This window comes from Sorex araneus, chromosome 2 (assembly GCF_027595985.1).
Source record: "Sorex araneus isolate mSorAra2 chromosome 2, mSorAra2.pri, whole genome shotgun sequence".
Classification (NCBI taxonomy): Eukaryota; Metazoa; Chordata; class Mammalia; order Eulipotyphla; family Soricidae; genus Sorex; species Sorex araneus.
The window spans coordinates 60,065,682-60,092,325 of NC_073303.1; the positions used below are offsets into that span (position 1 = coordinate 60,065,682).

General features: G+C 40.1%; 1 protein-coding gene across 1 annotated transcript in view; it reads right to left on the reverse strand.

Annotated features, from left to right (window-relative positions):
- The window catches only part of SLC26A7 (solute carrier family 26 member 7), a 148,499-nt gene that overhangs the window by 87,794 nt on the left and 34,061 nt on the right, over window positions 1-26,644 (reverse strand). The window contains exon 3 of the mRNA XM_004602350.2: window positions 5,736-5,846. Coding sequence (XP_004602407.2) covers window positions 5,736-5,846 — 111 coding nt within the window. The remainder of the gene's footprint in view (window positions 1-5,735; window positions 5,847-26,644) is intronic.

The window sequence follows — 26,644 nt, forward strand, 5'->3', positions numbered from 1 at the left end:
GCCCTGCCCGGAATGATCCCTGAGCACAGAGCCAGGAGTAAGCCTAAGCACAGCCAGGTAAAAATAAAACAAAACAAACAACTAAATCCCAGGCCAGTGGCATAATAGCTTTTGATATTAGCAAGTTAACTGATTTCTCTCAGCTTCTTTCTTTGGATAATACAAATAAGGTATCCAGTTACAATCTGGGGAGAGACTAAATGAATTATGCATACATAAACAGCTGTCATAAATTCTACCACACTGCAGACATTCAGTAAAAAATATATATATGTATATATATATATTTAATATTTTCTTTTCTTCTAAATAGAAGTGCCCTGTGCAGTTTTGCTCAAGTGTTGTCTGAACTGCTGGTTGGACTCTTGTTCGCCCCTGGCCTCCAGTGTAGACACTGACCCACTCGTTTGCGTGTGAATGGCCATCGACAACTCCTCCACCACCATGAGATTCTTACTCTTGTTTCTGTCCTTTTCCTTTGATTCCAAGATGTGCTCTTTGCAAGCCAAAGGAAGCAATCAGTGAAATTTTCCTTTTAAAAATACCTCTCATTTTAGATAAAAAGGAAATCTTACATTGTTGGATAGACAATATATTCAGGGTCTTTTTCAGCGTGTTTTTTTTTTTTAGATTATATTTGTTTAATGAAACTTACTAGTGAGGGGAGAGAAAGAGAGAAAGTGCACATCAAGAGAGAACTACAGAGTGTGGAAAAAAAGCAAGCAAGCAAATATACAGAGAGACAAGCAAAACATGTATTTAAGGGCGAAAGAACACAGGTTTGGGGCTGGAGAGATGGTATAGTGGTAGGGAACTTGCTTTGCAAGGAACTGACCTGGGTTCAATCCCTGGCACCACTTTTGGTCCCCAAAGCAAGGCTAGAAGTAATTCCCAAGAACACAGCCAGGAGTAAACCCTGACAACTGCTGGGTGTGGCCCACACAACACAACACAAAACAAAACAAAAGAAAAAAGAAAGACCACAGGCTTGGAATACAAGCCAGTTGTTTGCTTTTAATGCTATCTCAAAATGTATCTTTTTTAGCATTAAGTATTGTTTTCGGGGGCAGTGGGTAAGGTGTTTGCCTCTCACTCAGCTGACTGGGGTTCAATCGCCAGCATCCAATACGGTCCCCCAAACACTGCCAGGAGTAATTCCTGAGCTCAGAGCCAGGAGTAACCCCTAAGCATCGCTGGGTATGACCCCCCAAAAGAAAGCAAAAAAAAAAAAAAGTATTGCTTTCAGAAGGCAAATTTCCAGATAAAATGGTTTTTTTTCTTTATAAAAGCAAGGTCAATATTTCAATTATAAAGAGGAAGTAGGCATTCCCATGATTTATATGTATAGTAACTCTCTGCTGAGATTCAACTGGTCTCTAAGTTTAAGGTTATAGGAAGGTCAAAAAATAATTAGTTTAGAGGCGAGAGAGAAAGTACAATTAGGGTGCTGTCTTGCACACAGCCAACCCCAATTTAATCCCTGAGCACCACCAGGAGTGATCCCTGAGCACAGAGGAAGATCTGAGCACAGAAAATGTGGCCCCAAAAGAAAAGAAAACAAAAAGAATTTTTTTGATAGATTAAAAAAAAAACCAAATAATTTAAATGAAAACAAACTTTTAGTGGTGTTAGAACATTATATGCATAAAACTCTCATGAACAGTACTATAAATCACATTGCTTCAATAAAAACTAAAAAAGAAAATAAACAAAATAAACTTTCAGACTAGAAAACCAAGTTTTTGGCTTTAGTCGGGAAGGAACCAGGTGAGTGGATAAATCAGGTATTAGAGGTTAACTGTATGGTACAGATAGTATTGGGCCTGTATCAGTGAACTTGATGTAGTATATATGAAAATTAATTTATAATTATGCATAACTAAAACTTATTTGTCAACATTCAAAGTTAAATCAATAAAATAACAAAAATTATTTAGTAATTTATAAACTCCCCTGATATATATACATTATATTAAAATATTATTAATATTAATTTGAAATTGTCATGTGTAATCATGTTTTCTTTATAGGTGATTCTGAATATGTTGGAATACAAAACAAATAAGACAGTTTGCTGTCTCTGAAAAGTACATAGGAAAAATAAAATTTCATAGTGTTTATTGTGTGATACTATGATTACAGTTAATTCTATAAATTGTACATATTTTGAAATATATGTTATTTACTAGTAGAATGCAAATTTTTTATTGGTATTAACAACGGTTAAACAGATTTTGTACTGAATGGAGACAATATTTGCACATTGTATATATCTAAGCGACCAGTATTCAAGGTATATAAAGAACTCTTAAAACTTAGCAAGAAAAGAAATAGCTCATTTACTTCATGAAAAGAAAAGTTGAATCTTCTCTAGAGAAGTAAAAAAGATGACAAAAAAGACACCTGAAAAACGTTTAACATTTATTATCAGGAAAATATGCATCAAAACTGCAGTGAGATAGGGTGAATGACCCATACCATATGTATCAGAAACAAGTTTTAGCAAGGAAATAGAAAAAACTAAAGAATCCTTGTAACAATGTTGGTGGGAATATATATTTCTCCATCCTTTTTGGAAGTGAGGAATAAAAAATAATTTTCATGATAATAAGCTAGGCTTATCCATGCACTGTAGCACTGTCATCCCCGATGTTGTTCATCGATTTTGCTCAAGCAGGCACCAGTCACGTCTCCATTATGAGACTTGTTGCTACTGTTTTTGGCATATCGAATACGCCACGGGGAGCTTGCCAGTCTCTGCCGTGCAGGCGGGTTACTCGCAGTAGATTGCTGGGCTCTCCGAGAGGGGCGGAGGAATCAAACCCGGGTTGGTCGCAAACAAGGCAAACGCCCTACCCGCTGTGCTATTGCTCCAGTCCAAGACATAATAACCAAATTCCTGAGTGCATGAGCCAGGAGTAACCCCTGTGCATCACCGGGTATGACCCAAAAAGAAAAAAAAAAAAAGAAAGAAAAAGAATTCGAATGGCCAAAAGGCACATGAAAAAAAGCTCATATCACTAATCATCAGGGAGATGCAATCAGATCTCATCTCACACCACAGAGACTGTCATGTATCGAAATGAACAAGAACAAATGCTGGCACAGCTGCAAGGAGGAAGAGACTCATTGCTGGTGGCAATGCTGACTGGCCAGCATTTTTGGAAAACAATGGATGTCTGAGAACAGATAATTGGGTAAAGAAATGATGGTACATCTACACGGTGGAATACTACAGAGTTTTCAGGAAAAATGAAGTAGTAAAATTTGCCTATAAATGGATGGACATGGAGAGTATCATGCTGAGTGAAATGAGTCAGAATGAGAGGGACAGATATAGAATGACTGCATTCATTTGTGGGATATAAAAAAAATAGTATAAGACTATTATCCAAGGCCAGGGAAAACAGGGGCCAGGAGGACAGGTCAATGGTTGAAAATTACCACAAGTGTGGGGGCGAAGGGGCAGAGGGTACTTAACATAGAGGAATGTCCAGTATGACAACAATGGTTGAAAATGGTCACTCTGGACAATAACTGAGTGTTAAAAAGTAGGTAAAGGGATATATAATCATGATGATCTTTCAGTATCTTTATTGCAAACCATAATACACAAAATGTGTGTGTGAGAGAAAAAGAGAGCGAGAGAAGAAGGAGGAGGAGAAGGAGGAGAAAGAGGAGGAGAAGGAGAAGGAGAAGAAGGAAGAGGAGGAAAAAGAGGAGGAGGAGGAGGAGGAGAAAGTGCCTGCCATAGAGGCAGGAAAAACTGGGGACATTGGTGCTGGGAAATTAAACCTGTTGAGAGATGGGTGTTGAAACATTGTTTGACTGAAACACAATCATGAACAGCTTTGCAATGCTCTATTTCACAGTGATTCGATTAAAAAAAAATAGGTGGGGGGAACAGACCAAGAGGATAGACAGAATCAATCCCAACAAAAATCCTTGAATTTGGACTGCAGAACCAAGACTGTCAGAGGGGAGGATATAAGGATCACATATAGTGGAGATAGGACGGCTAACAGCAGTGGACAGATACTGGCACTTTGAGATTGATGCAGTATAACAGTTCAGTGTTTAAGGGGTGTAAAAAAAGTATTCCTGAAACATGAAAGATGATGTCAACCAGTATTACCTCAATAAAAGTTAATAAATAAATTTAAAAGATGGTGGCAAAAAATGGGAATTAGAAATGTACAGGAAATGGAAATATCAGGGATAAGATTGTGTTCTAGAGGGGACCGGAGTGATAGTACAGCACTAAGGTACCTTGCACCCAGCCAACCCAGGTTCGATCACCAACACTCCATATGGTGCTCTGAACATTACCAAGAGTGATTCCATGAGTACAGAACCAGGAGTAATCCCTGAGCATCGCTGGGTGTGGCCCTCAAACAAAAAAACTAAAGATTGTTTTCTAGAGCTTGCAGAAAGGCATACAGTCCTACTGACCTTCATTTCAACCCAGTAAGATTCAATTCAGCCTTGTGACCTCCAATCCATAAGGATAATGAAGGTTTTTGTCTCAATGAAACTGACCATTTGTTACCTTAGAAATTTGATACTAATACGATCAATGACACCACTGGTGACTGAAGAAAGACACTAAATGGAATTAATTCACCTAGTTAGTATCTGGGCTGGAGCAATAGCACAGCGGTAGGGCGTTCGCCTTTCACGAGGTACACTCGGGTTTGATTCCTCCGCCCCTCTCAGAGAGCCCGGCAAGCTACCAAGAGTATCGCACCTGAACGGCAGAGCCTGGCAAGCTACCCGTGGCGTATTGGATATGCCAAAAACAGTAACAATAAGTCTCACAATGAGAGACGTTAGTGGTGCCCGCTCAAACAATCTATGAGCAACGGGATAACAATGACAGTATCTAGACAGTATCTAGCATGAAATAGATACTTCCTGCCAAAGGTACTTTTATTGCTAATAGGTTAAATATCTTATTACCTTAATATTTATTATAGGATTAATATGCAATAATATTATATTAATACTTCAGATTTAAATATCATTTGTAATAATAGCTCATTTTCAGCCTTATTAACAAATGTCAAATTAAACACTATTGTCAATTATCTCATCTATATTACAACCATATAGTTTTTTTTGTATCTTGCTTTCATAAATGTAGCAACAAGATTTTTAAACTCTCCCTGAGATCACACAGATAAAGAACAAGTCAGACATATGCTATTATGTATCTGCCTCCAAAAGTCAGGTTTTTTAACCAGCTTGTTCTATTATCGGATTGTTTGTGTCAGTTAACATTTTACTTTAATAAAGAGCTAAGCAATAAGGTTAGACATAAACTAATTAAAAGTCATTAGTGAATCTAACTGGGAATAAACCTAAAAAAGAATGTAATTTGAATGTCAATGACAAGAAAATATGTTTTAATATTTGATTAAGTTGTGTTTTCCCCACAGTATGTTTACTTTCTCTAATTTCATTACAGTGAGTCTGAACATGAGTTATTTTTCTGACCCTTTTCTAATTTAAAAATGTAAAGAATCATGAGCAGTATTCTTGGCTATGTAATAATGCAGCAATCAAATCACGTACATATTAAGTATGAAAAAGACAGCAGTCAAACAGCATGGCATAATTTGATATGTTTTCAGTAGTGAAATAAGACATGCTTTGGAATTGTAATCAGTGTTCCATGATAACTTCTGGGTTCCTTTCATTAGTAACATGAGAAACACAAACACAGAAACTCTTACCTGTAGCGACATGCCGCCCCATTCCAAATATGGAGTAAATGATAGCCGGGAACAGAGAACCATATAAACCAAACACCGGGTGCACAGCTGAGAGAATAGCAAAGGACAACCCTGCAAAGAAAACCAAGAAATAAGGACCATTTGGTAAGATAGTGCTCATTGCAGACTGTAATGGTACAAATATAAAGAAATTTGAAGTAGGTGGTGACAAGAGAATCTAAATTAGCTGACAATAAAGCGAGTTTTTGCTCAGAGTATAAAGCCCAGGAATCTAGTCTCAATATCCATGCTTTATTGATTAAATTTCACTATTTTAAAATTAAGTTTATTTTGAGATTAACTCAAGTTATATATTAGATTTTTTTCAAGGAATATAAGACATTCGCTAAAATTAAAACTAATGACAGGTCTGGGGTTAGAGATTGTACGGTGGGCAGTGAGCTCGCCTGTCATGTGATGACCAAGTTAAATTCTCAGTAGCACTTTGTGGTCCCCAGGGCACTGCCAGGAGTGTGGTCCTTGGCACAGAGGCAGAAGAAGCCCTGAGCACTGTCGGTATGGCTCCAAAACCAAATAATGATAATAACAAATTACAGTTCTACCCATCTTTATTTTTACAACCCGTGCTGCACAATTGGTGACATAAAGTGATTACAGAAGGGGTAATGACAGGGGCTGCTGCAGAATTCCGCACAAGGCATGCAAAGTGAGAGGGAGCGATTTAGTGGCTGGGAAGGGCGCTGTAAAGGACAGTTCTCTTTTTTTTTTTTTTTCTTTTTGGGTCACACCTGGCGATGCACAGGGGTTACTCCTGGCTCTGCACTCAGGAATTACCCCTGGCCGTGCTCAGGGGACCATATGGGATGCTGGGATTTGAACCCGGGTCGGCCGCGTGCAAGGCAAACGCCCTACCCGCTGTGCTATCTCTCCAGCCCCTGTAAAGGACAGTTCTTAAAATGAGGGTAGCGCCTTTTGGAATTTACAGGCTATGAGACTCGGTGAAAGTGTGTGCACTACATGGGTCATATGGAAAGCAAGAAAGAAGCCTATTGCTTTCATTTTCAGGATGACTTGCCTGATAACAATGAGAGGCGGAGAGACTGTACAGGAAGCTGCTTTCTTTGATTGCAGCTCAGCCCTGGTCTATCACGGGGACCAAGAGGGCCCCGTATTGTCCCCTGAACCCGCCAGAAGCCACCCCTGAGCCCTGAGCCAATAGTAAGGCCTGAGCACAACCAGATCGAATATATATATATATTAGAGACCAAAAATTGATTGTTTCTAAGTGAAAAAAAACTGACCCATATTATAGATCTCTGATTTGCTAAATCATATTGAAGGCATGATGAAGATTATGGAACATGTTTTACAGAATCACATGAATACAAAATTCTGATAAATGTGGCAACAGGGGAAAAAAACAGGACAGAGTTCATCAGAGGAAGATCAATTTGGTTACTAAACACAAAGTTAGAGGCAGCCAGAGATATTGTATGTTTATACTTCTTACAATACTCCCCACACCCTAAATAATAAATGAAAATTATAAAATTAGGTCAAAAGCTAAATTCCTTTGGATCTCATGTCTACCAAATGGAAAATGAGAATAATCACATAACAAGTACTCCAAATCTTTAAAGGATCTTTATATCTACAAAAGCAGAATGACACTTCAGCGAATTCTACAAGAACCAATTCAAAGGCAAGACATCGTGTAAGTGCGTCCTTTCTCTCAGTTCACTGAGACTCAGCTTTCATTCCAAGCAACTGTGCCAGTGGGAATCTAAGTCTCTGCTGATGCTTTAAAGACCAATAGTTGACGTAAAGGAGCAACAGACTCATTCAAACGTGCTTTAAGTAAAACTTCAAGTGCCCTCTCCATAAATAAGAACTAAAGGACCCATGCCATTCGCCAAGTATCTCCAAACAAGAGAGGGACCTAGATAAAGTTTTCTTTTGGAAATTTACTACTCTGGATCATAATATAAGCTACACACGTATTCTCAGATATACCCATTCTCATCAGCTCAAAATATATTAAATTTTCTCCCCCAAATGGTAAAAAAATTGAATACAGTCACTAACAAGTTGTCAGAATATCTATATGCTCCTCCTTATTGAATGAAAAGATCATAGTCACGACTGTATGTTATTTTGTTTTACCTGGAGTGGGATTCCCCCAAGCAGTGCTCAGGGTAGGGGCAACTCACAGCCATTCCCACTCGTCTGGGTCAGCCTGCTCAATGTGGGCCCACACTGTGCTTCCTGTGTTCAGTGGTTCTGGTCCTAGAGGTTCTGCAGGATCTCCAGGCAGTGAACAAGAATCAAACTCTGGGCCTTTCACATATGAAAGTCCCATTGAGCTGATAAGAATAGATATATCTGATACGGTATAAGTGTCCCTTTTCCACTAATCGTCTCCATGCTCAGTTCAAGGGACTCCGATGTAGTGATCAGAGACTGGGGGACCCCCTCTGTGTTACTTCACCAGGCTGTGTCGTCTGAGAGCTCAATGCTACTCTTGAAGAATTCTACTACTTTAGAGGAAATACAGCTGCAAAAACAGCCATTTCTAATATTGAGTTCATTTAGAAAAGAGCAAAGACAACACAACATACTAAAGCATCAAGGACTAAAAATAAAATGAGTAATTGGTCAAATGTTACTCATGATGACTGGAGAGGAATGTGAGAAAAAGAGAAGAAGGAGGAATGGGGTTGGAGTGATAGCACAGCAAGTAGGACATTTGCCTTGCACATGGCTGACCCGGGTTCGATTCCCAGCATCTCATATGGTTCCCTGAGCACCGCCAGGAATAATTCCTGAGTGCAGAGCCAGGAATAACCTCTGTGCATCACCAGGTGTGACCCAAAAAGCAAAGCAAACAAACAAACAAACAAATAAGAGAAGAAGGAGGAAGGGATGAAGAAAAGAAGGAGGTAAGGGGCTATAGGGATAATCCAGGGGGTAAGGTGCCTACCTTGCATGTGACCAACCCAGGCTCAATCCCTAGCACTCCATATGGTCCCCTGAGTCCCATCAGGAGTAAGCCCTGAGCACTGACAGTTACAACCCCTCTCCAATAGAGAGGAGAAAAAGGAGAGAAAGAGGAGAAAGAGAGAGAAGAGAGAAAGGAGAGAGAGAAGAGAGAGACAGAGAGAGAGAAATGTAGGAGAGGGTTGTATTGGGAAAACTCAAACTTTGAGATCTTTATATATATTTTTTTAATCTTCATGTTCCTGGAGCGAGCAGATACCATTGGGTTACACTAGCATGCGACAGGGACGAATGGAGACGTTACTGGCGCCTGCTCGAGCAAATTAAAGATCAACAGGATGACAAGTGATACAAGGCAGTCACACCCACAAACTGCCCCCAGTGCCATGTAATCCCATCAACAGCCAACATCCAGAGACTATAAAACCAAGCTCATATGATATGAGCTGCGCAACATCTGATAGCCTAGTTCTCCCTCTTAGAGAACCTGACAAACTACCGAGAGTTTACTGCTGGCACAGGGGAGATCCTGGCAAGCTCCCCGTGGCATATTCATATGCCAAATGCAGTAACAATGATGGGTCTCATTCCCTTGACCCTGAAAAGCCTCTAATGCGGCACCCTTGGGAAGGACGAGTAAAGAGAGGCTGTTAAAATCTCAGGGCTAAGATGAATGGAAACATTACTGGGCCCGCTCGAGTAAATTGATGACCAATTGGATGACAGTGATTTTTTTTATAATACAATACTATTTTATTGTATGTTTCCTGTTTACATCACTGAAAATGAACACATATGTACCACATTAAGTTCATCACTGCAAGTCCAACTCTCTCTCTTACCATACATTTGTCTCCTCTGTCTTTATCTAGCCAATCTCCTTCCACATTCCCTTTAGATAATAACTAACCAGTTTTATAGTCCAAAAGTTCACTTCTGTTGAATTTAGCTCTACACGGGTTATTTTTTTAAAGATCACGGAAAATATATTGCATTTGCAAATCAATAGAATCCAGAAAGAATGGTCAAAATACAAAATATGTTAAAATATAGTTTTTTTAAAAGCACATTTGTAAGTTTGTGGTAAAATATATTTCAACAAAAAAAGCAGACATATAATTCCGCATTAATACGCTCCATAATTTAAGGGCTTGTGAATAACTATCATACTTTTAGAGACCGTGAATAGAGATAGTGTAGAAAATCTGCCCCCAGCATCACTTCCTGTCCACCCCAGGCTTCAGTGAGACTGTCTTATCTGACTTCAGGCCAGTGCTCTGGCCAAGCATGACCATCAAAATGGGCAGATGGCCTTCTGTCTGGATCATGTCCTATCACTGCTTCACTGCCATCACTTGAAAGTGACTCAAACACTGCTCATGACAGAGAACTATTTATCACTGGAATGTAATGCTTTGTATTTTAAGATTCAGACTTCTGTTTCAGAACATTTTCATCTGGATTTATAGTATAGCAATTATTCAGAGCTTTTAATATAACTATAAAATAATAGCATCTAGAAATTGAACAATATATTTCACACTGGGAATTAATGTGGAAATCGCACATAGAATCATTCTGATGCTTTCAATTTTTGTTGGTTTGCTGACTTCATTTTTTTTTTTTGGTGAGGTCACAAGAAGAGTCAAAAACACTGGCTTTATTCTCATCAGGGGAAGTATGAGAAGAGCAATATTTTATAGATTAGTCCTTTTGATATGAGCTTCCAATACTACCCAGAAAACTATGGATACCACAACTCAATGGAATAATTTCAATAGAATTCACTGTCCTTAGGATGATAATCCTTTTCATATAACATTTGGGTTTTTATCATTAGTTGAATTGTGTCCCTCAAACATTCAAGAATTCTTGATGCTTCAAAACATGATCTTATTTGGAAAAAGAAACGTTGCAATTAGTGAACAGTGGAGTGGAATGACTCCTCGTCCATTATAACTGATATCCTTATAAACTAAAACCAAGAGATCGACAAACATACAAGAAAAACACCAAGTAAAGATGAAGACAGAATCAAGGGGAATGCTTCTACATGGGAAGGACACCAAAGATTGCCAGCAAAATCCCAGAAGTCAGGGGACAAACATGGTAGATTCTCCCTCACAACCCTCAGAAGCAGCAACTCTGCAGATCTCTTGATTTTAGTCTTCTAACATTTATGGAAAGCACTATTCTACTGTTTAATTCTCCCAGTTTGTGGTTTCTTATAATAGCAACCTGAGATTGAATGCAGAAGACAAGTTTTGGAGAGACAGAAATCACATTTTAAACAGGGTTAAAATATATGCCCTTTATATTTTTTTATAAATATGTTACAATATTATAATTTTGTAACATAGCTCATACTCTAAATTTGTATAACTAGAATATTGTATCCTGAGTCATCAAAAAATAGCACCTAAGCAATTTAGCTCCTAAATAATAAGTGTCTAGAGATAAGTTACTGAATGTAAAAGATAGTACTTTGAAAACTGCTTAATCAAAATTCATGCAAAAAGTTAGAAGGACCAATCAATCTCTATGACATGTGGTATCATCACTAGAAATTGTGTTTTCCGGAGTCTCAAGGCCATTATTCTAATGTACTCAGTGTCTTTAACTAAGAAAATGGACCCTAGCAAACAGTAAGCAATGTGAGGAGGAAAGGCAAATTAATTACTTTTCTAACTAGAATCAGTCTTTTAAACCATAGAGTTCCATAAATTATAGTTTCCACAGTCATCCAGCCTTTATGATACCACTAAAATGGTGCTAGATTAATCTGGATTCTTTACAAATTAGAAAAGGCTACATGCTGTTTATGAGCTCACCAATTTTTATGCGAGTAAGAACTGGGGTACTGCCACTTAGAAAAGCATTGATATCATTTCCGCTAATTTTTGAAAACCTAGAAAATGTTCAGTTTGGTTAGTTTTCAAAATAGTTTTCAAAATCATGTTCAAGTACTAAAGTCAATTTGTTCCAAGTTGCCAAACAAAAAACAAACAAGGCTCCTCGTTCCTAAATGTTGGGGTAACAGATAAATCACTGCATTTGGAGTCGTAAGAAACTTTCATATTTGAGAGATAATTGTTCTAAGAATAAACTGACATTTTGATTCAAAGAAGTTATACCATTTGACAGAGCATTATCCAAATAAGAATCCCTTGAAATAAAAGCTGAATTATTTTTTTTACAAATGTCTGGAAATTGGAAATTGAGGTAGCTGAGTGATGTCTTTCTTGCATCAGAGGTATTTTTGTACATAGTGCAGAATTTTTTCTGGGCAAAGAAATACTAAAGACAGAAGCACTAAATACTAAATACTAAATACTAAAGACAGAAGAATTTCTACTCCAAGGAACTAAGTACTAATTATTCCATGAAAAAAAAAAAAAAAGGAGCTTGGAATTTGGAGAAAATACTAACAGTAATACCCAAAGAAAGGAAATGAAATTTTCAATCCTTTGCTATTCTAATCACTGATTCTAATCTCTTATGAGCAGCTTTTTCAGTGAAAATGAAAGGGCAGCTTGTGTGAACAAAGAAAATGGAAAGCAAAGTGAACTTCAGACACTTTCTAGGCTAACAGCTGAAAAGCTGGGTTAGCTACCTAATGAAACAGGAAGGTATTAAACAGTAATTCCCTCCTTTTCCCCTCTATTTTTTCCCCTCTATATCCCCTCTGCTGCCCTTCTGAAACTCTCTCTTCTTTCTTCATCTCTTTTGTTTGTTGGTTTGAGGGCCCAGCAGTGCTGAGAGTTTACTCCTGGCTCTGTGTTCAATGATCACACTTGCTGTTTCTCAGGGGGCCATATATGGTACAGGGGATCAAAGTCAGGTTAATTCCATGCAAGACAAGCACCTTAACTCCAGACCACTTTCTCCATTCTAAAAAAGTGTATCACTTCCATAGACCAAACAATGCACAAGAGTTGCAATTTGATCAATAAATTCTTGCTAGTTTCTGACTGGATTCCACTGATTGGAAGAACGGTAAAGCTTCAAGACCTCAGCGTATCTGTTCCTTCTTTGCTCCTGCACTTTGTCTATAGCAGGAAATTTAGGCCACATACTCAGCCACCTTCAATCGATTATTAGCACCTACAATCAAACACTTGTTATATTCTAGCCAGTCAACTCTATTGCTCCTTCTTCTGGTAGCAATACTCAAGTTTCCTTCAGGAAGTCACTCCTTCCTCCTGAAGTGGGCTGAGACTAAGGCAGATGAGCACCAACCCAAATAGTAGGTAAACACATACGTAAATTCAGGTTCACTATTCAATTGGAGATTCATACTCTAAAGCATATGGAATCCATGTATGCTCAGTGAATTTTCACTACTCTCTCACTGAGATTTTGTGATTTTATGATTTCATGGGACTGGAGCAATAGCACAGCGGGTAGGGCGTCGTTTGCCTTGCATGCAGCCAACCAGGTTCCATTCCTTTGTCCCTCTCGGACAGTACCCCTCCCACTCAGCAGAACCTCCCAAGCTCCCCGTGGCGTATTTGATATGCCAAAAACAGTAACAACAAGTCTCACAATGGAGACGTGAAGGGTGCCCGCTCAGGCAAATCGATGAACAATGGGACGACAGTACTATATTGCTATAATACCAAATGCTCCATGTCCATATTCTAATTTCTTACTGAAAAAAATATGGAAGTGGGCTGAATGATCAGCAAGATAAAAATGGTTAGGTTAAAAATGAGTGTAAGCTCATTTGTGGAATATAAAATAACATAACATGAGACCGACACCCAAGGACAGTAGATATAAGGGTCAGGAAGATTGCTGCATAGTTGGAAGCTTGCCTTAAGAACGGACAACAGGAAGGCAGCTGGAATAGAGAAGGGATCACTAAGAAAATGATGGTTAGAGGGATCGGATCGGTCGGGATGGGAGATGTGTGCCAAAGGTAGATAAAGGAGCAAATGTGATAACCTCTCAGTTTCTGCATTGCAAACCATAATGCCCAAAAGTATAGAGAGAGTATGGGGAATACTGTCTGCCATGGAGGCAGGGGGAGGGTGGGAAAGGGGGAGTATACTGGGAATATGGGTGGTGGTGAAGGTGCACTGGTGGAGGGATGGGTGTTTGATCATCATGTGACTGTAACTCAAACATGAAAGATTGTAACTATATCTCACAGTGAATCAATAAAATACGAAAAGTGAGTGTAAGGGAGAGGGCAGTTAGGATGGAGAAGGGACCACTCTGAGGGTGATAGTTGGGAATGATCACTCTGGACAAGAACTGAGTGCTAAAAGAGACAAAATATGTATGATATGATATATATGATATTCTTTCAGTAAAAATATTGCAAACCACAGTGCCTAAAAAAAAGAAAGAAAAAAGAGAAACTGGGTGGGGATGGGGCTTTGGGAGGGAAGCTGGGAGTATTGGTGGCAGGGAGTGGATGGGTGTTGGAACGTTGGATGGCTGAAACTCAATCGTGAGCAACTTTGTAACATATTGTACAGTGATTAAACTAAAAAATTAAAAATTCAATAAAGTTTTTAAAGTTTTGGTACAGGAGTAGAATAGAATATCACCTAGCTATGAAAGCAGACTGAATTTGACTCTTATGCTCCCCAAGCACATGTGTTGCTGCCAAGGACATGTGGCCTGAGCACATGTGTCACTTGCATCTCCCTCTTAACATGTGGACTTTCGTTGCATCACTGCAATACTGGGATAAGTATTGGGATTCTCTCTCTACTCTGGAGGAGTTGACTCTCCTTCTCCCTCTCCCTCTCCCTCTCCCTCTGCTTCTCTCTCTCTTTCTCTCTCTCTTTCTCTCTCTCTCTCTTTCTCTCTCCCTCTCTCTCTCTCTCTCTCTCTGTCCTCCCCCTCTTCCTCAAAACTTGCAAATAAAACCTGCTTTTACTTCCAAAAACTTAAATAAATAAAACAGAATTAGAACCAGATCCATTCATCTGGAGACACAGTACTAGACAGGACAAATAAGCGACAGAGTTGTCTTTTGAATGGTACCAAAGAAAAAATTCAACTTGATTTCTGGGACTTTCACATACTTTAACATTTTTATTACTGTTTATTTTTATTTTTTGTTTTTTGGAGTTTGGGGACACACCGAGAAGCGCTCCGGGCTTCCTTTTGGCTCTGTGACCAGGAATCACTCCTGGTGGGGACCCAGGGACCATACTGTGTGCTCGGGATGAAACCGGGTCTGCAGCATACAAGGCAAATGCCCGCAGGCTGAATTTGCTCTCTGGACCCAATCTTTGAAATTTTTCAAATATGTATTTTGGGTTGTTGTACACAAAGCTAAAGTTATGGTGTCAAAATTTAGACAAGAGATTCAGGAAAAGTTTAGGATTTTTTATTCTATTATTGGCTTTAAGATAAGATAAATGAGTACAGAAATAAATTCTGATTTTTATGACCCCAAAATCTCAGACATTTTGCATGGTTTTATAAAAAAAAAAAAAAGAAAGAAAGAAAAAACAGATAAAATTACCTGAGAGTACTGATAAGAGAAAATATTTATTTAGAATGAAAAAAATCACACCAAATTATAAAGTTTTAAATGCTGACCAGTTCCAAGATCAAATATCCAGAAAAAGGTAATATTTACATTAATTCACTGTCCAATATAATCTTCCTAATATTTTCCCCTTACAAGTGTAGGCTGTTATTCTTTGAACACTTCTTTCTATGACAGAGACTCCTGACATGTTTTCCATAGACAGAATAGGAAGATACTTTGGCTACTCTCTCGCTTATGAGACATGGGTAATGCTCATCTCAGGTGTTGTTGGCCTCGCCTGTCTCCTGCAGCCCTGCGGGGGCTGTCTGGTCTCATGCAGGGTCCTCCAACAGCTCTTGTTTCTCACGGTGTAGAATTTCCCTGCTGACACCTGCCCAGGGATTCTACTACTGCAAGAGGCACACCCTGGGATGAGCCATCAAAAAGTTTAAGGCTTCCCTTCTCTGAGGTCAGGAGGCACAGCTGATACCTATTGTCAGTGAAAACAATAGCACAATAGCGCCATCAGCAACTCTTAGGGTGTAGGAGCCACACTAGGCATCTTCTGACTTCCTGGATTCAGCTTCCAAGTCCTGACCTCTAGATTGGCATTAGGGGCACAGAAGAATCTAAGACTTCTGACTCAGTGTCTAATTTCTGTAGACTCAGACTAATCTCACGATTAAGCTGATTTTCCTTTTCTTTTCTTTCTGTTTCTCTTTCTTTTTTTACTTTTTCCTGTTCTTTTTTCCCCTCTTTTCATTACGTCCAGCAGCTCAGGGACTTAGACCACAGCTCAGAGTTCCCAGGATCAAACTCAGACTTCCTGCAAGCAAAGCATGTGCTTGGCCCCTTCAGCAAGCCCAGTGGCCCTGGTTTTCTTTTTAAATATTGAGATTGACATTTTTATTTCATCTTAACAACAAGTTAATAATAGCACATGAAATTCAAACTCACAAATAGAAGAAAGGCTCTACTTAAGATTTTAAATAATTTGGGGGCATTTTAAGTTTACTTGTGCAAAATTTTAATGCTTAAAATGAAAGATAGTAACAGTTTCTTGGCACTGTCCTTCCTATGACACCCCCCTGTGAGTTTTATGTGGCCTCTATTAGTGTCAGTCTTTTACAGCAATATCCTCTTCAAGATGTTTCGATCCCTTCAATACCCAGATACAAGGAGGATAATCAAAGAAGAATGCTTAGAAGAAATTAGAAAAGACATTTTTTATCCTTCTAGTTTCAGGCCTTTGTATTTTAAAAGGTGAAAAAGGAAGGGACCAAGGACGGAATAAAGGGCAAAAGAAAGGGGGAGGGAAGGAAGGAAGGAAGGAAGGAAGGAAGGAAGGAAGGAAGGAAGGAAGGAAGGAAGGAAGGAAGGAAGGAAGGAAGGAAGGAAGGAAGGAAGGAAGGAAGGAAGGAAGGAAGGAGGGAGGGAAGGAGGGAGGGAGGGAAGGAGGGAGGGAGGGAGGGAGGGAGGGAGGCTATATGTTATCTAAAATATTATTTTCTTAACTCTGTCACATTGTGAAGATGCTGATGAAACCCCATCTATCTATCTCCACTAAGATATCCTTTGGAGCTTATCTCGGAGAAGATAGCTCTAAAGTCTGGGGTGTATTTTTTTTTTGGCATGCAGGAGACCCAGGTTCTATCCCACATGCCACATGGTTCATCAAGAGGGAAAGGGCACCTGAGTACTACTTGGATGTGATCCCAAACCAACCAACAACCAAGAATCTAATTATCATCTAACTGATGGAGATTTTCAACTGTGTAACTGTGCGACTTTTAAAATCTTCCACAAATATTAAGCTCATCCCCACTCCAAAAAACAGATTGTGTTATTAATGGTATCAGCGCACCTTGTATATTCTTCCTTTCTAAGTGTTGTGTATGTGTCTGTGTGTGGTTGCGAATGTGTCTGTGTGTGGTTCTAGGACCGCATATATGTGAAGCATATGCTTAGCACTGAGCAACATTCTCAGCCTCCATTTGTGTTTCCTACCAAAATTATTATAATTGCCTGCTTTGTGTCTAGGTCTCTAATTACATCATGAGATATAATGAAGATAATAGGATTTACCTCCAATTAAAAGTAAATTATAATGTGTCAAGCAATGGGATCTTTTTCATAGGATTTAGATCAACAAAACAAGGGTACAAGGAATAGAATGCCACATTTACCCAGAGCGAAGAGTATAAGGAGGAAAACAAAAGGTCAAAGGCCATGCACAGAGGTCATGATTATCAGGTAGTTGATGGTACAGGCAAGTGAGGTTTCAAGAAGATGATACACACTCCTGTGTTCATTGCAGCACACTGTTCACAATAGCCAAAAGTTGTCGACAACCCAAGTGTCCAAGACCAGATAGCTGGATAAAGAAACCAAGGTACGTATGTACAATGGAACACTACAACTTGCTATAAGAAAAAATTGGAATCATGGAATTTTCTGCTTTGTGAATAGATCTGGGCTGTCCTGCTGAGTGGAGTCAGCCGGGAGGAGGGGGACAGGCAGAACAATCTTCTTCCTATCTGAGATACAAAGAAATATAGCAAGGAAATTTGAAAAAGTGTTCACAGGCCACAGCAGCTGAGAATTGGTTGTCAGTCGGAAGCATCCCACTGCAGGAAGAATGGAGGAATGTGGGGCATAAGATGAAGAGGGGAGCAGGGGGCACTGGGCCACCCAATGGGGGACATGGTGCTGGCATGTGTCATGAAGGAAACTGCTGTTAACGGTACTGTAAATGTGGGTACTGAAAATTCAGAAAGGAAAAAACAATTCCAAATCCCTCCCCAAAAGAAGACTAAGGAGGTCAGGAGCGGAGCTTGATCAGCAGTTTGCTACGGATACTAACACAGAGTTGGTGAGGGCCAAGTATTAGGAGGTGATATGACCTTGGGTGGACCGTGCCCGGACTCCAGGCTCCTCCCTGGTCCTGACACTTTCCCCCACGAACACTCCACCTGAACAAAGTCATGCAAGCTTTGCCCCCATCATATGTCTTTTGCATGACCCAGATTCTGTAATCCACCTCTCACACCAGGCCTAGGGTGAGCAGAGCATAAAAACTCTCCTCACTGATTTATATTAATTTGGCGCTAAGAGCTTCTTCACTGTTTTCTCTCTGACAATCAGGAGGCTTGTTTCATGCCTCCTCTGGGCTCACACCCATCTACCAAACTCGGAGGCCCACTCCTGTACAGGGCACAAAACTAGAAAGACTCTCAGATCTCCACGCAGCTGGCCCTCGAAACTGTCATTCAGACTCTTGTTTCCAGAATCTTTGCCTATGTTGCTCCAACACTTTGTCGGAGCTTCTGATATTTTACTTCCTGTTTGAATTTTTGTGTCCTGACCCCACTGATCAGCATGTTAGTGCCAAACTGACTGTTAACCAGGTTGAGTTTGTCTTAGCTAACCACCTTGAATCTGCTTCATTCAACTGCCTCCGATATTTCCGTTCTTTCTGTGACTGTCCAGCCATTGGACCACCACCTCAGCTCAAACAGAAGAACAGAAGTTCTCACACCTCTTTCTCCACCATCTTTCACATCCTCAATTCCTAAAGAAGGTTAATCATGGAAGAGGTCAAAGTTAACAGTCTAAAGAGAGCTCATTTGGGGATGGGAGACATCCAGGTATATGTGTTATGTTTTTCTCTCATTCATTCTTTATCCGTGCCTCTGGCAGGATACAAGGACTAAGACATCCCTCAGGTAAGCTCTGATACTTCTTTATTTTTCCTCCAAGCATATGACATTCTTAGCTTTATAAGAAAGAAGGAAGTAGGTTTCGGGTTCAAACAGTTTTAATCCACTTTAGTTTTGCCAGAGCTACACTTTGCAGACTGACTCAACTAATTAAGCAATACTGGTCACCATTCCCTCAATCTTGCTTGTGTGTAGCCCAACCCTCAAACTATTTTCTGGGGAAAGGGTGATTAGCAGGATTTTATTTCTGAAAATACCAATTCTCGTAGTAACATGTCTCAAATCTTGCCAGCAATTACCATGTTTTCTCTATCGATCCAATTTTAACACCAACTATTTACTTCATGTTGTATCACAGGTAGGGCAATACTATTCTTCATGCTCCTAAATAAGAACACAGAATTCCTTGGCAGCCCCCATGGTTACACAACCAACTCTGGGCAGAACATGGCTGAAACCAATACTCTAAAAACTTCCATTATGAAAATGTTCCCACCCTTAAATACCCACACCGGAATGATATCTTCAAGATTGAAATAACAAGATCATATTCTCAGATACTCCGGTAAAAATTTCTGAGGAAGGAAAAAATAATAAGCTCATGGCGGCTGGATTGCTGTCTTATGCTTCTTTGTCTCTTTCCAAGAACGTAGTGAAAGGTTGTGTATTCTTTTAAGTATTTTAAACAGAATAAATAAGGAACCTTAGGAAGACAGATGAATGTTCTTGAAAACAAAATAATTAGGTGGCGGTAGGCACTTCCAAGAATTACACATAAGAAATAAAACTCAAACTGTGTGGGGACTGATGAAAGTTATTTCCTCTTGGTAACTGGTTTGTCGTGGTCTTAGCATTATTATTAGCAAACCACAAGATAATCGGCTGTCTGGTTCACAACACCAACTGGCTCAGGGTTAAACACTATTTACGAGCAAGTGTCCCTGGGTTAATTTACATAGACATAAGGACCACAATTATCTAAAATCCACATTCCCTGGGTTCACAGACAGGATTGCTAATCAAAGGTCAGTGGTTCTAATCTATCAGGGGTTTTAATCAAGTACATCAAGCCTCAACCCCGTCGTTTACTTTCTTAGGTAGGCATACTCTCACAAAACTGAAAATAAATACAAAAATTCAAAAACTCAATGATCAATAAACCTGCAGGCATAAATATCAGAAACAGTAAAACATTAAAAGTTCCCATGGGGGCAGCAGCAACCAAAAGGAAGGGGGGGGGCACAAGAAAATCTCTTTCTCACTGTCATAATTGTTGTATTTCACTGTCAACAAATATTTAAGTATATGGGGCCAGAGACATAGTACAGCAAGTAGATCATGGCATGTGGCCGAGATGAATCTGATCCTTCACATCCCACATGTTCCCACGAGCTCCACCAGAAAAGAACCCTGAGCACAGAGCCAGGAGTAGGTCCTGAGCACCACTGGGTATGACCTCATCATAAAAGAGAGAGAGAGAGAGAGTGAGAGAGAGAGAGAGAGAGAGAGAGAGAGAGAACACGGATTTATCCAAACTGGAAAAAAGCAAGCAAAGAGACAGAGACAAGCAATGCATGCTCAAGGGAAACGCGGGCATGAAGCAGACCAGCGAGCAAAGAGACAGAGAGAGATGCACGGGAGAGGAAGAAGCAAACAGAGACTTCTTGAAGGAGCAAGTCCTTCAAGAAACGTGAAACGCTAAAGGCATTAAAGGCATTCCTAAGACAGTCTCTGCTAAAACTAACATGGCCCATGCCAGACTCTAAATAGACCCTGCTCAGAGCAACAAACAACTGAGAGGGAAAAACACATTTTTTTTTTCAATGTGAGGGCCAGGAGACGTCCAGAAGTCAAGAACACGTGCCTGGCATGTGACTAGCTCCAACTGGGTCACCAGCACCATACAGAACCCCAAGTATCATTGGGACTGGCCACTAAGACTCAGGGGATATCCCTCTTGGTCCCCAGCACCAGAGGGTCCCCAGACTGAGTTATTCTGCTTGATTTGTCAAATGTCACAGGGTGTGGTCCCAGGGCCCCCTGAGTACCAGTTGGGAGGTTGCCCATCACCCTGCCCCCAAAGGTAGCATAAATGGGATCCAATTATACGGGTAAATCAGGGTCCCATGGGGGGAAGTGAAGAGAGGCATTAAGAATCTTCTGGAACTCTGCCGTTCTCAGTCCTGCAGTTCTCAGAAAGCCCGTGGTGACTTTCACTTCTGTTGGTCCTTACTTGAGGAATCAGTGGTCCAGAGAGCACCAGAAGTTGTCCTAAATTTTCCAGAGATTCTGTTTTGATCAGATTCTGTTTGGACCATGGATATTTTTTTAAGTGTCAAAGAAGGATTCTAATAGAGAGCCAAGGATGGGAACTACCCATTGAGCTATACCCAGGGCAAAATGTTGTTAACATATTTTAGATGAAGGAGGCAGAGGGAGGATTAGCCATTAGTGAACGCGGTATATGTCACTGTCCTAAAGCAAAGCAAGCCTCATCCTTCAGAACAGCGATTCTCAACTTTCTTGGGACCTTGGCACCATCTGGTCGTTTTTTTCTTCCTGTGACCACCCTGCCCTCCCGGTGGCCCCTAGATTTGTGCGCTCTCCCCACCCCCATTTATGTGATTATTTATTTACCTTTGGTCCCTTGGAATATCCTGGGAGGCCCCAGAAGCCATAACTCCTCCCTCACACACACCCCAGTTGAGATATGCTAGTTTGGAATACAAAGAACAGTTCAGTAATCAGAATATTCTATGTTAAAGGTAAATACAAAAAAGAGATGAAGGTAGAAAGGTATGCTTGTTCTAGGTGCAGTTTTCAACTCTAATGTTGAGTACTAAAAAAGGGTTGGCTATTGATAGCTAGAACTGGCTTCTGAATAAAATTTGCTTTATATATATTTTTTGTTTGAGTTTTAATGAAGCATAACTGATTGATAGCGCTGTATATACTTAATATACCCTGAAAAATATTTTGACTTAGATATATTATTAAATGTTTGATACATAAATTTTGTTAATAGCCATTATTTCACATATCCAATAAAAAAGAAAAGGAAAAAATAATTAGGCTTTGTCTCTGTGTGATAACCTAGGGTCTTCTCTCTTTAACAAATTGCCTCATATCACACAGTACTTTTTACTATAATATCTGGTTACACCTAACATACCTGTCACTGTCACTATCATTGTCATCCCGTTGCTCATCAATTTGCTCAAGCCGGCACCAGTAACATCTCCATTGTGAGACTCATTGTTACTGTTTTTTTTGCATATCGAATATGCCATGGGTAGCTTGCCAGGCTCTGCCATGCAGGCAGGGTACTCTTGGTAGCTTGCCAGGCTCTCCAAGAGGGGTGGAGGAATGGAACCTGGGTGGGCCACATGCAAGGCTGTGCTATCTGCTGTGCTATCACTCCAGCCCAACCTAACATACCTAGTAATTATTTATCTTAGAACTGGAACTTTCTAATTTTTTTAGTTTTTTATATTGGAGCCACACCCAGAGATGTTCATGGGCTACTCCTGGCAGTGTTTGGGGGAACCATAAGAGATACCCAGGATCAAACTTGGGTCAGCCACATGCAAAGCAAACACCCGACCTGCTGTACTATTGTTCTAGCCCCAGAAGTTTCTTTCTACCTTTTGACTTCCTTCCTCCGCCCTCTTATCTCTAAACCTCAGTTCTCATCTTCCAGGATTGACTTCAATAACAAAAGCAAAAAGTAAACTAGTGGAATTGCATCAAACTATAAAACTTGTACACATTAAAAAAAAAAACCTATCAATTGCTGACCCCACACCTTGGAGGAAGGGGTAGCTTGTATAGAGAAGGGAACACCAGGTAAAGTGTGGTTTGAGGACCCGCACGGGATGGGAGATGTACGCTGAAAATAGAATATAGACCAAGCACGTTGGCCTCTGTTGCAAACCACAACACCCAAAAGGAGAGAGAGAACAAAAGGGAATGCCCTGCCACAGAAGTGGAGGGGAGGTTGGGGGAAGGGTGGGGTGGGAGCATGGGTGGGATACTGGGAACATTGGGGGAGGAGACTGGGCACTGGTGGAAGAATATAAACAAAATGCAAACATGAAAGTTCATAAGTTTGTAACTATAACTCATGGTGATTCACGAATAAAATAAACAAATAAATAAATAAATGAAATACCTTATTAAATATTAAAGAAAACACAACTATCACTGTCACTGTCACTATCATCCCGTTGTTCATTGGTTTGCTTGAGCGAGCACCAGTGATGTCTCCATTGTGAGACTTCTTGTTACTGTTTTTGGCATATTGAATACGCCACGGGTAGCTTGCCAGGCTCTGCCATGCAGGAGCAATTCTCTCGGTAGCTTGCTGGGCTCTCCAAGAGGGGCGGAGGAATCGAATCCGGGTTGTCCTCGTGCAAGGCAAACGCCTTATCCACTGTGCTATCGCTCCAGCCCCACCAAAAAAACTATCATTAAAACAAAAATGCAATTTTCACTTTTGTTTCACCATCCATCTGATAAAAGTTTAATATTCAAATGTACCAAGGTCTCACAAAATTCTACAACAGCAACAAAAACCAAACATCCTCATCAGAAATAAGCAGACACTTCACCAAGGAACATATACACAGGGCCACCCCTAAATCTAATACTTTCCAGGTACATAGAATTAAAAACAGGTCACAAACTCTTAGCCAGACTATTAACTGCCTGAATACAGCTGTCATCATTGCTGCACATTAAAATCTGGGACAACTAAAAACAGAAGAAATACAACACTTCCATCCAGGAACTACTCAGAGAAGTCATTTGACTTAATCTAAAAAAGTGACCCATGTCCCAGTTTTCTTTAAAGCCCCCAGATAATTGCAAGGGACTCCCATGGTTAAGATTTTTTTGTGGGGGACTCCTTCCTCTGGTTAGTCTGGTTTCTATCACAAAAATTAAAATTAAGCCTTACCTTTATGCTTATTTGAGATTCTGAGTTGCTTACTGATACTATATAGTTAATCTACCTAGCACACTGCCATGTTTTTTCATTAAAAGCACTGTGCTTTACAAGCTGAACTAAAATATTTTGTGTCTAATTACTTACATACATTTGAAAAAGTACATGTCACTATAGAATCTCAGGGAATTATATAGAATCCAGGTGGAGCTATTCAATGAAAGATCACTATTAAAATATGACAGGTGCTACTAGTATTTTTTTAAATGCTCAAAATGAAGGTTTTTACCTGTGATGAGGCACTTTCACAAATGAATCAAAGATAGAGAAAAATGGCCAATCCAAGGTTATGCTTCAGTAATGATGATCAAAAGACCAAAGGCAAAAAAACTGTATATTCTAACATTAAACGAACTCTCATTCATCAAACTATAGCACACAGACCAAATTTGTCTGCTGTTGGATTTGTACATGGTGTTTTATAGGAATCACAGCAACCAAAAGAGCGGCACGTAAAGTCAGTATATTTAAAATGCAAGAGCAGTTGTTACCCAAAATAAACTCAATGTATAGTTACTGAGAGAAGCGATAATGGATGCTAGCTGGCACAATCTCTCCTTCTATTCTGGGCACACCTTTTATCTGTCCACTCATTGCAGTCTACTTGCTCTAGGTCCCTTTCTCAGGCTTTGAGTCTGAAGACGAAGGTCATGGTGTTTCCACTTAACAGGTTCTAGAGAATGTTATCCCAAGGACAGAAAAATACAAACATCCCATTAATATACAGATTACCAGGACTTTACTACTTAAGGGGGGAAAATAGAAAATCGGAATTGCTGAACGAAGCCTGGATCCCTAGTCTGCAGCCGGTCACGGATAGGATTTGGGGGAGAAAGGGAAACAGTGTCACTACATCTTGGATATAGGTTTATGGTCCTCTGGGCAAGCATACTTAAGCTTAGATTTATTTTGCAATGTTTGGCTGCCATTTTTCCTGGAGAAGAAAAACAGTATTAGCGGAAAGATACATTGGTTGAGAAACATATAGCTAATGCTAAGATTCTGTCCCCCAAAAATGCTGAGACCAGGCAGGGAAAAATTCCCAGACAAGCCTTTAATCTTTGCAATGCAGTATGCTTCAGGAATTTCCACTTATTGTTCCACATGCAACTAAGCTGCCCTCAGGAGTGCAATGAAGCTCAGCTTCCACACATCTGTTTTGGTGCCAGTAATGCCACACATTCTGCATAATTATAAAGAACATCCATCTTTTGTCTGCGGCCCCAGAGGCTGTGGTTTAACATCAGGCAACCCTATGGCAGCAGAAAATCTTCATGGTTTGGGACCAAAAATTCTAGGTGATCCCTTGGAATGCAAGGCAAAACATTCTCAGATTCCCTCCTCCTCAGTGGATTAGCTTCCTCTATGGCAAGACAAGCCTTATAGATCTCTACCCTTTCTCAATTATTGAGTTTTTAAGTTGGAAAAAAGAAATTCTTTTCCTCCAGTAGTCACCCAGGTGAGAAAACGAACTAAACAGAGGTGGAGTCTTATCCTAGCTTGCTTGCCAACTTCTCGAGGGCTCGTGTTAATATCCTTAATAAAGTTCATCTTCCAGATGCATTTTGAAGTGGAGCCCTACAAAACATCAGTTAAAGAATGCTACAGGTTGGGGCTGGAGCGATAGCAAAGCGTGTAGGGCATTTGTCTTGCACAAGGCCAACCCGGGTTTGATTCCCAGCATCCCATATGGTCCCCCGAGCACCACCAGGAGTAATTCCTGAGTGCAGAGCCAGGAGTAACCATGGGGCATCATCGGGTGTGACCCCAAAATGCAAAAAATACCCCCCAAAAACAAAAAAAACATTTAAAAGAATGGTAAAGGTTCTTATCTTCTGTTACTAATGAAGGTTCCCTGATATTTTAGATATTTAAAAAAATAAGCGACACTTGGATCTAAATTAAGAGCCTAACTTCAGGAGCTGGAAAGATAGAATTGTGGGTAAAACACGTGCCTTGCACATTCCCATCCTGAGTTAATCCCAGCACCCCTTTTCTTGGTCTCCTGAGTCCCACCAGCAATGATGATCGAACACAGTCAGGTTTGAGACCTGAGCCCCACCAGATGTGGCCCCAAAACAAAACAAAACAAAAGAATTCATTTTTTAAATCTTTCTATAATAATTATATTCAAAGGTGAATTAATTCAAGGCATTTCATCAAAACATGTTAGAAACTATCTAGCAAAGGAAAGAAATCCGGACACTCATAGAACTTGTACAAATATCAGCAGAAAGTATGGTTGGACATCTGTGAGTGACAACTGGGACAAAATGCAAACTGCGTGGCCTGTCTAAAGGGGCATGGCTGAAGGTTCAGTAGATTTTACCACATGGAAACATGGAACCCTTTATGACCGTGTATTGGATTACTGTTTTGTTTTACAAAAAAAAACTTTTACACCATTTGGGTTGAAAGATGTGCACCAAAAGTAGACTATAAACCAAACATGATGGCCACTCACCACCCCTATTGCAAACCACAACACCCAAAAAGAGAGAGAGAGAGAACAAAAGGGAATGCGCTGCCACAGAGTTGGGGTGGGGTGGAGCAGACGGGGTGGGGGTGGTGGGAGGGATGCTGGGACCATTGGTGGTAGAGAATGGGCACTGGTGGAGGGATGGGCACTCGACCATTGTATGACTGAAACGTAAGCATGAAAGTTTGTAAGCCTGTAACTGTACCTCACGGT